The sequence below is a fragment of the Microtus pennsylvanicus genome, chromosome 11 (genome assembly GCF_037038515.1).
Source record: "Microtus pennsylvanicus isolate mMicPen1 chromosome 11, mMicPen1.hap1, whole genome shotgun sequence".
NCBI lineage: Eukaryota > Metazoa > Chordata > Mammalia > Rodentia > Cricetidae > Microtus > Microtus pennsylvanicus.
In genome coordinates, this window is record NC_134589.1 from 581,615 (window position 1) to 591,813 (window position 10,199).

Sequence of the window (10,199 nt, forward strand, 5' to 3'; positions counted from 1 at the left end):
GAGCCAATTTTCACTGTGGGAATATCCTAGGGCATGACCACACAGAGTGCTACAATGTTACTAGGAGAAGTAATCTTTTTGATTGTTTTTTGAGGCAAGGTTTCTCAGTAGCTACAGAGCCAGTCCTGGAACTTGCTCTGTAGACCAGGCTGGCCTTCAGCTCACAGAGATTCGCCTACCTCTGCCTCCCAAGTGCTGGGATTAAAGGCATGTGCAACCACTGCCCCGCTAGAATAAGCAATCTTATGGGACCTCCCCTATATGTGCAGTCGATCCTTATGGATCAAATGTGATTGTAAGTATGACTGAGCCAAAGGATGTTTCAAGGCTGGAAGAGCCAGCCTGCCTAGGCATGGGTTAGGCTCCTCAAAGACCAAAATAATATGCCCTCCAGCCTGTGAAGGGTTGGTACTCTGCTTGTCTGGAGACAGACATCCTGAGGTCAGAATTATTATTTCAACATTTAAAATAGATTTCCAAGTGTGTTTATTCATAGATGCGTGAAGAGAGTGGAAAACCCTTAGCGCTCCAGGGAAAGGAAATATCCTCACAGTTAACCCTATCCACATTCTACCTGTATGTATGTCAGGCTCTGTATGCCTCACTGCTGACCACTGCAGAACACCCATGCTTGATAGTCCTGGGAACTCCATGGATCTGAAGGTCCAGGCTAGGAACTAGACAAGGACAAGAGACTTTGAGAGAAGGTCAGAAGAACACAAAGGCGGAGAAATGGGGGAGGGGCTGTCAGGGGTGAGACAAGGAGTGTCCAAAGTCACAGGCTGTCAGCGTCTTTGCTCATTCTCACTAATGGGCTAGGAGGCGTCATGCTTCTGACCCCAACCACGCTTCTTAAGAAGAGCAGCAGAGGTATTCCTCTCTAAGGAGTGGGATTTCGTTCTTCCGCGGATTTACCGACCACTGGCATGATGGACTCTTGAGGTGGGGGAGAGAAGGAAAAGGAAGAGACTCAGGCTGCAAGCAGGAAGGAAGATCTGCGGGCCTCAGTGGAGGGCAGGGAGGGAAAGGGTGGGCGTGGCTTGTCTCTTAAAGAGAACAGATCATGACCATGTCATCCCAATACATGGGAGGTGGGAAGCCAGAGGAAGGTCTTTAGCTACGTAGATAGTTTGAGGCCAGCCTAGACTACATGAGCCCTGTCTCAAAAACCAAACCAAACAAAAGTTTGGGGGAATCTGGGATGCAGTCCTTTGGTAAAACAGTTACCTGGCATTTGTGAGGCCCTGAGTTCCATCCCAGCAAAACACGGGAGTGCAACACACACACACACACACACACACACACACACACACACACACACACACACACCTTTGGGGGGCTAGTGAGATGGAGCAGCAGGCAAAGGCTCTTGCCACCGAGCATTAGAACCTGAATTCACCTGGGTGGTGGTGGCCAACGTCTTTCATCCCAGCACTAAAGAGGAAGATGCAGATGAATAATCTCTGAGTTCAAGGCCAGCCTGGTCTACAGTGCAAGGGCCAGGACAGCTGAGGTTACACAAAGAAACCCTGTTTTGAAAAACAACAACAGCAGCAACAAACCTGAATCTGATCCCTGAGGTCCAAAAGGTGGAAGGAGAGGCTGTCTTCTAAGTACACAAGTGTGATGGCATGCATTCATGTGCCCATGAATGTAATAAAAACTAAAACACAAAACCTGCGGGGCCGGCGAAACGGCTCTGCTAGTAGAGTGTTTGCCCTGAGAGCATGATGACCTGAGTTCAGATCCTACCCCACCCACAGCATCCACAGTAGAGCCGAATTCAGAGGCGTGTCTGTCACCCTGGCACTGGGGTTTGTGGAGGAGACAGCTGGTGACAGTGACTGCCTGAGTTTGACCCTTGGGACTCACACAGGTAGAAGTAGAGAATCAACTTCTAGAAATTGTCCTCTAATCTCCATGTATGCCAGAACACATACATGTGCCAGTCTGTCTGTCTCCATCTCTCTGTCTCTCCACACACACACACACACACACACACACACACACACACACACACACACACACACAAAGTAATAAAATAACTGCAACAATAAAAACTACGAGTAATTTTTCGAGACAGGGTTTTACTATGTATCCCTGCCTGCCTGGAACTCGCTATATAGACCAGGCTGGCCTGGCTTGGAACTTACAGAGATCCATCTGCCTTTGCCTCCTGAGTGCTTGGATTAAAGCCGTGTACCACCACGTCTGACCAAATTAAATACATTTAAAAATATAAAGTGGGGGCTGAAGGAATGGTTCAGTGGTCAAGAGGACTTCGTTGCTCTTATGAAGAACCTAGGTTTAGTTCCTAGCACCCATGTGCCAGCTCTCAGTTGTCTATAACTCTAAATCATGTGCTTGCATGTACATGGACACACATATGCATGTACACATGCATACGCATAATTTAAAATAAAATCTTAAAATAAGGTGGAGAGACTGACCTGAGGTTAACCTCTGGCCTTCACACATGCTGGACACACATGTATTCACATCCTCATGCACATGTGCACAAGTGTGGACATATACATGCATCACACACATGCACACACACATAAGCTTGAGAAGAAAGTTTAGAAAACTGCCCATAGTGTATAGTCTAGAGGTCAGCTGATCTGAGACTGCTCCCCAAGCCTACCTTCCTGGGTACACACAAACTCAGAGTTGGCATCTTCCTCTCTGCTCCCAGACAGTATTTCCTTCACATTCCTAGTGTAATACGTGGGGGACCCACTCCTCCTGCCAGGCTTACCGTTTTAACTCTGTTCCCTTGGAGACAGCTGAGATTAGCTTTCGTGTGCAGGGGAGGATGGTCAGAGAAAAGGGCAGAGGTAAGAAAGGGTGAGTGAAGAGCCCCCAGCTGGCTACGGCACTGTGGCAAACCCATCACCCACCAGGCTGTGCGTAGCTCTGTGGAGATTCAGAGCGGTTCTTGAGAATGGAAGGCCCAAGTGGGCATTATGGGGTCACCCAGCCCTCCTAGCTCAGTGCCCATCCTCAAGACAGCACTGGGGGATGATCAAAGTCCAACATGCAGTTGGGAAGTACCCAAGGAAGGTACTGAGCCAACAGCCACCAACATGGATGCCAGAGTGTTTGAATCTGAGTGGCTGTCCACTGGGAGGCCAGTCTGGGGTCCAAGGGAATCTTCAGAGATCTCAACCTGCCTGTTGATTTGAAACTGTATGACAAGAAACCCTTTTCTCTCTCGGTGCAAGGGTTCCACATACTTAATAGTTCTGTCGTGGGTGATGGCTGAGGAAACACATCTAGCCCCAAACCTAATATGTCCTCGACTCTTTTCCAGGAATTGATCACAAAACGACCACCATCCTGCTGGACGGCCGAAGAGTGAAACTGCAGCTTTGGTGAGTTGGGGGCTGTGCCAGTCGGGATGCCCTAGCCCTGGAACCAGCCCCTTTAGTCCTAGCTGGAGCTGATGGCTTTCCCCTAAGATGTTGACCCGCTTGTCTGAGTCCATTATTTAAGGGGATGTGCACCTAGGATGTGTCCGAGAAAGAGTGCTTGTTGGTAGAAGACACCTGGTTGTCACCTGCTTCCTGTTTCACTTCACCGGATGCTGTCAGAGATGGAAGTGGAGTGGCCAGGACAACTCGGTTCTCTCAGCCTCAGTTCTGAGTGTACAGAACAGAGCTCACGGTGTCCTGGTTCCAAGGCTAGGGGCCTTGTTTGATCACCTGGGCTACAGCTCCCTCTACTCTGGTCTTCCCGGCAGGCACCACACCGGTCTTGAGTTCAGCTAACCAGAGCCTGTCTGCCTCGTTCTCTAGGACCTAAACCTGGGAACTTGGGGCTCATTCTCCTTCCTGAGCTCCCTTGACCTTTGGGTGTTGCTGGAATGCCAAATTGTAGTTGTTTTTTTACTCTTTGAGCTCTTTACTCTTTTGGGGGGCCCACCACCAAGCCCCCAAATAAATCACACAGAATCTTAGTCTTTCTTATAAAAGCCTGGTCTTAGGTTGGCTTGTTTCTAGCCAGTTTTTCTTACATTATCCTGTCTATCTTTTGCCTCCGGGTCTTTATCTTTCTCATTCCTGCATACCTTTCTTTACTTCTTTTTTGTTTGTTTGTTTGTTTTTTTGAGACAGGGTTTCTCTGTGGCTTTGAAGCCTGTCCTGGAACTAGCTCTGTAGACCAGGCTGGTCTCGAACTCACAGAGATCTGCCTGCCTCTGCCTCCCGAGTGTTGGGATTAAAGGCGTGTGCCACCATCACCCGACCCCTTTCTTTACTTCTTTCTCAGTGGCTTGCTGTGTAGCTGGGTGGCTTACCCGTGATGTCCTCCTTTCCAGATTTCTTCTCCTATTTATTCTCTCTGACTGTTAGCCCTGCCTATCCTTTTTCCTGCCTGATACTGGCCATTCAGCTCTTTATTAGACCATCAGGTGTTTTAGACAGGCAAAGAATCACAGGTTCACAGAGTTAAACAAATGCAGCATAAACAAAAGCAACACATCTTAAAATAATCTTAACATTGTTAAAAACAAATGTTCCAGAGCATAAACAAATGTAACACACCTTAAAATAATACCCACAACATTTGGGGAGATACATCTGAGGTTGCACCTCTAGTCCCCTGGCTCTGTGTCAAGATGCTGAGTTTAACCAGGCAATGGTAGCGCATGTCTTTAATCCCAGCACTCGGGAAACAGAGACAAGGGCGTCTCTGTGAGTTTGAGGCCAGCCTGGTCTACAGAGCAACTGCCATGATAGGCTCCAAAGCTACATAAAGAAACCCTGTCTCAAAAAAATAAAGAAAAAAAGACGCTGAGTCTACAGCAGTGTGCATGGCCTAACCCACTCTGGGAACATCCATCCTTCTTCCTGTAGTTTCTTGGCATGCTGGCCTGGCCTGAGAACCGCACTCCTGGTGTGTGTCATCATCTGCGGAGAATCTGCTTATGGAGCAACTAGGTATCAAAGAAGGATCTATATTGTGTAATCATCGAAAAAAATTATTCTGTGCTAGAGATGGAGCCCAGTGCCTTGCTTGCATGAGGGAAATATACTGCCACCAAGCTATATTCCTAACCTTAAAAGAACTTTTAAAATTTAAGTTAGGTTTACTTAAATTTCTGAGGATGTTATGGGCCCAGCACCCTTCCACTATGCCACTCTGCTGCCTCTGAGAATAAACTTAAAACCCCCTGCTAGGTTTCTAGTCTGACTTTTTGTTTTGTTGAGATAGGTTCTCACTATGTAGCCCCAGGTGGTGGAACTTGCTGTATAAACCAGGCTGGTCTTGAACTCTTAGAGATCTGCCTGTCTCTGCCTCTAGAATATAGGGATTGAAGGCGTGTGTCCCCAAGCCTGGTTCTAGTTTGACTTTTAAAGTACATATTAGGGACCATAGAGATATGTCAGTGTTAAGAGCACTTGCTGCTCATCCAGAGGACCTGGGTTTGGTTCCTAGCACTACCTGTGGCTCAAGGTTATCAAGTAACTCCAGGTCCAGAGACTCTGACACCCTCTTCTGATCTCTGCAGCATTCATCCAGTGTACAAAATCTCACACAGACACAGGTACACATTAATAAAAACAAACAAATCTCTTTTTTAAAAAGATATTAAAGACAGGCTTGGTGGCACATATCTCATCGCTGGGAGCAGGAAAGCAAGAGGATCATTTCAAGTTTGGGTCAAGCCTGGGTTACATAAAGAAACCCTGTCTCAGAACAACCAGTCAGGTGTGGTGGTGTCCACTTTTTAAATCTCAGTGCTCAGGGGACTGAGGCTACAGAATAATGCCCTTTCTCAAAAAACAACTCAGGAAGCCGAGTGGTGGTGGCACCCACCTTTAATCCCAGCACTTGGGAGGCAGTGGCAGGCAGATCTCTGTGAGTTCGAGGCCAGCCTGGTCTACAGGAGCTATTTCAGGACAGGCTCCACAGCATCAGAGGAACCCTATCTAAAAAAACAAAGAAAAGAAAAAAAATAAGGGCCATCAAGATGGCTCAGTGGGTAATGGTGCTTGTCCCCAGACTGATGAGCTGAGTTTGATCCTCAGTATTGAGGACAGGCTCCCACAAATTGTCCTCAACCTTCACACATATACACACAGACACAAACTCACGAACACACACACACACACACACACACACACACACACACACACACCATAGGGAATGTAGTGCCAAGATCTCTCCAGAAAATTCAAGAGGGCTTTGGGGTGGCCTTGTCTTGGATTGGCAGGTCATGGCCACCAGCACAAAGACTGTACAAGGTACTCGCTGTGGCTCCAAGTTTAAGAAGGTGGGCATCAGGAAGAAACACCAGTTCCTCCTAACAGTCTCCAACGTCTTTTCCAGGGACACCTCAGGGCAGGGGAGATTTTGTACCATATTCCGCTCGTACTCCAGAGGCGCACAGGTAATCACATTCCGGGACTGGAGATCAAATTGATTTTGAAAAATAGCGTTTACGGATTCTTACTCAGCCACTTCCTTCATGGCTGAACTAGAAGATAAGTGAAGCCTATATATATAAGTTTATGCAGGTCATGTGCTATAATCTGCTGGCTTATGTTTCTTCAGCATCCCAGATGCCATGGGTAGACATGCATTCTCATGAGGGCCTGAATGTATGTGTACATGCATGTGACTATCTGTATTTGAGCTTCTAATCTATGTATAAGCATGTCCATGTGTCCACTTTGTATTTTCATTAATTGGCAACATCCCCATATTCTATGCCCCAGACAAGCTTATAGATATAAGTTCCAGCCCCTAGCTCAACTATTTAAGCATCTATCAGTGAGTGTGTGGAACATCATGGAAAATAATAACTCCTATAAGGAATAGATGAATCAAAATTACATGCTTTTGTCAAAGTATGTAAAATGATTAGTTAGGGACCAGGCAAAGTGGTGTATAACTTTAATTCCGACACTTGGGAGACAGAGGCAGGTGGATCTCAGTGAGTTCCAGGCCAGCCTCATCTATACAATGAGATACTGTCTTGATTTTTAAAAATAGTTTTGTCTCCGCAAGTCTCTGGACCAAGCTTGCCTTTTGTGTTCTTCTGTGTGCTGATCTTTGTGGCTTCGCTCCCAGGGTGTGATCCTGGTCTATGACATTGCCAACCGGTGGTCCTTCGATGGCATCAACCGATGGATTAAGGAGATTGATGAGGTATGATATGAGACATTGGCCAGAGGTTCAACAACAGGGAGAATGCTTCACCTTACAGCTGGGCCCAACAGTGAGACTCAGGGACCCTAAGGTTTGGGAAGCTGGGCTCTGCTGTGCCTCGACTCAGGCATGCAGGTTCCCGGCTGGAGGGAGGGGTGAGTGGACAGTGATGGAGCTGCTGCTTGTCCAGCTGCTGGCTGAGACTTGGTGCATGAGCCCCAAGCTTGCTGATGCTGACTTTGTGGCTTTCCTAATAAAGGGCCACAGGTCGAGTGTTTTAAAACAGCATTAATGTCCTCCAAGTCCTGGGGGACAGAAATTGGCAGGGCCATGTTCTTCCAAAAGCTCCAGGACAAGACTCTTCCTGCCTATCCCAACTTCTGATGGTTGCAGCTACCCTAGGCAGTCATTTTGCTTTCTTTGTCACATGGCATTTCCCTGTGCCCCCTCTGTGTCCTCTCCTCCCCTTATGAGGGCACCTGTCATTAGAACAGTTCCCTTACCCCTGCAATTCAGTAAGACTTCACCTTCGGTTGTTGTGTACACAAAGACCGTATTTGCAATAGGGTACCACTGAGGTTCTGGGTGGACATGAACTTGTAGGGGGACACCACTCAAACTGTTTTCCTTGCCTTTCTCATGCTCTAGCATGCCCCTGGAGTTCCTAAAATCTTGGTGGGAAACCGGCTGCACCTGGCATTCAAGCGGCAGGTGCCCACAGAACAGGCCCAGGCCTACGCCGAGCGTCTGGGTGTGACCTTCTTTGAGGTTAGCCCTCTGTGCAACTTTAACATTACAGAGTCCTTCACTGAGCTGGCCAGGATCGTGCTGCTGCGGCATGGGATGGACCGTCTCTGGAGGCCAAGCAAGGGTATGCTAGGGGGGCCAGTCCAAGCCTCCTTTAGCCCATCAGATGGGAGGTGGTTCTATAGCCCCCTGCATGACTGTCTGCCTCCTAGGACTTCTCTCAAGGCTTCTGTGCCCATTCTCAAAAATCCAATCATTTAGTGGCTCTGAGATGGCTGAGTGGGGAAAGGTACCTGCTGCCAAGCTGCCAACCTGAATTTGATCCCTGGAATCTCCATGGAGGGCCCTTGACCTCCGTGTGTAGGGTGTGTCATGCACACACAAGTGCATACACACAGATATACACACAATCAGTTAATTAGACAAACAAATACATAAATAAAATGTTCACTTTTTTAAAGCAAATGTATTTAAAAGGAGTAATCATTGTGGCTTTGGAAGAAAACTCATGGGAAGATTTTTTTCTTTTTTGTGGTCTGTACATGGGCAAAGGTGGAGGCAGAACAGGGTTTGCTACATTCATCAGTGACACAGCCTCTTGGTTGAGGTTCCCAGTTCCTGGGGGGAGGCAATCAGATTTGGGGCTTCCCCTTGTAAAAATCCCTCATTATGAAAACCATAACGTAAGTGGTTCTCTTTTCTTTTATCAAGTACTGAGTTTGCAAGACCTCTGCTGCCGTGCTGTGGTGTCCTGCACACCTGTGCACCTGGTAGACAAGCTCCCGCTCCCTGTTGCCTTAAGAAGCCACCTTAAGTCATTCTCTATGGCCAATGGCCTGAACGCCAGGATGATGCATGGCCGTTCCTACTCCCTAACTGCCAGCTCCAGCCACAAGAGGAGCAGCTTCTGCAAAGCCAGGACCAGCCGCGCACCCCAGAGCCCACCCAGAAACTGTACCAGAAATGGCTGCAAAATCTCTTAGAGCCTGGAATTGGGGGCACAGGCCTGTCATCCAGCAACTCAAGAGTCTGAGGCAGGAGGATCATAAGCTCAAGGCCCACCTGGGCTACAGAATGAGTTCAAGGCCAGCCTGGAACTAATGAGACCCTGCCTAAAAATTACGAAGTGAAGAGAGCTGGCTCTCTAGGAGAGTCTGGAGGACAGAGGCCATTCTAGACTCAAGAAACATAGTCTCCATCTCTCCCGGTAACGATGCTGCTTTCGTGTGGAATGCCTATGCCACCGGTGTGGTGTGAATGCCCAGTGTGCTGTGACTGACACTTGTGTGTGGATGTGCATGAAGCTCTTGTTCTGGACTTGTGTGTGCAAAGGGAAAAATTAGTATTCTGCTCTACTGTTGATAATATGAAATTATGGATGTTACCTTTATCATGATTGCTGTGCAACTTTTTCTGTCACTGCTTTTTTATGGCTGATAAAATGTGTGTAGTGAATACATATTCAAGGAAATCTCAGAGACAATGATAGTCAGATAGGCTAGCATCACTGGTATTACAAGAGGGGCTTTTTGTAAACCTTTTCATGTCAAAGGTCAATTTATAAAAGTGCTGCAGCTGCACACAGAGATTGTGTACCACAGATCTGTCCCATTTGGGTAGGACATGGATTTGATAAAGTTTTTGCTATGTCATTTACTACATTTTGGGATTAATAAGTAATCTATATTCATATTTTTCTGTAAACCTACATTTTTTGTACAAAGTGTTCTACAAGTTACGAAGCTACGGGAAGAAAATGCCAAAGATATCTCCAATTATGTTGAACATAACCAGCATTGTTTCAACTGATTGCAAGGAGAAAGGTGTTTCAGTAAACAATGGAGTAGAATCCGTATTATTTAAGGGAATATTTCTCAATAAAGTGGATATTGTTCCTCTCTTTGAAAATTTGTGATACCTCTTTCTAGATCTAGGTTGTGGCAGCCCTTTTCTTCACTTGACTCCTTGCTTGGTGTGGCCAGCGAGGATGGTTTTGGTTCACGATGCTTACCACAAAGATTAGGTTTTGACCTTTGTAACCTTTGGGAAAGATTTCTTTCCCAGGTAAGAAACACAAGCTGGGCGGCGGTGACTCACACCTTTAATACCAGCACTCCGGAGAGGCAGAGGCAGGAGGAGCTCTGTAGAGAGTGAGTTCCAGAACAGCCAGAGGTACACAGAGAAACCCTGTCTCGAAAAAAACCAAAACCAAAAAAAAAAGAAAGAAAAAAGAAAAGAAAAAGAGAAAGAGAAAGAAAAAAGAAAAGAAAAGAAAAAGAAAAAGAAAAAAAGATAAG

At 46.8% G+C, this 10,199-nt stretch overlaps 1 protein-coding gene across 1 annotated transcript in view; it reads left to right on the top strand.

The window, feature by feature from the left end:
• Rab40b (RAB40B, member RAS oncogene family) overlaps window positions 1-9,800 on the top strand; it is a 32,977-nt gene extending 23,177 nt beyond the window's left edge. Inside the window, exons 2-6 of the mRNA XM_075989733.1 lie at window positions 3,314-3,374; window positions 6,334-6,394; window positions 7,078-7,155; window positions 7,804-8,026; window positions 8,614-9,800. Coding sequence (XP_075845848.1) covers window positions 3,314-3,374; window positions 6,334-6,394; window positions 7,078-7,155; window positions 7,804-8,026; window positions 8,614-8,885 — 695 coding nt within the window. The 3' untranslated portion in view covers window positions 8,886-9,800. The remainder of the gene's footprint in view (window positions 1-3,313; window positions 3,375-6,333; window positions 6,395-7,077; window positions 7,156-7,803; window positions 8,027-8,613) is intronic.
• The last annotated feature ends 399 nt before the right edge of the window (window positions 9,801-10,199 follow it).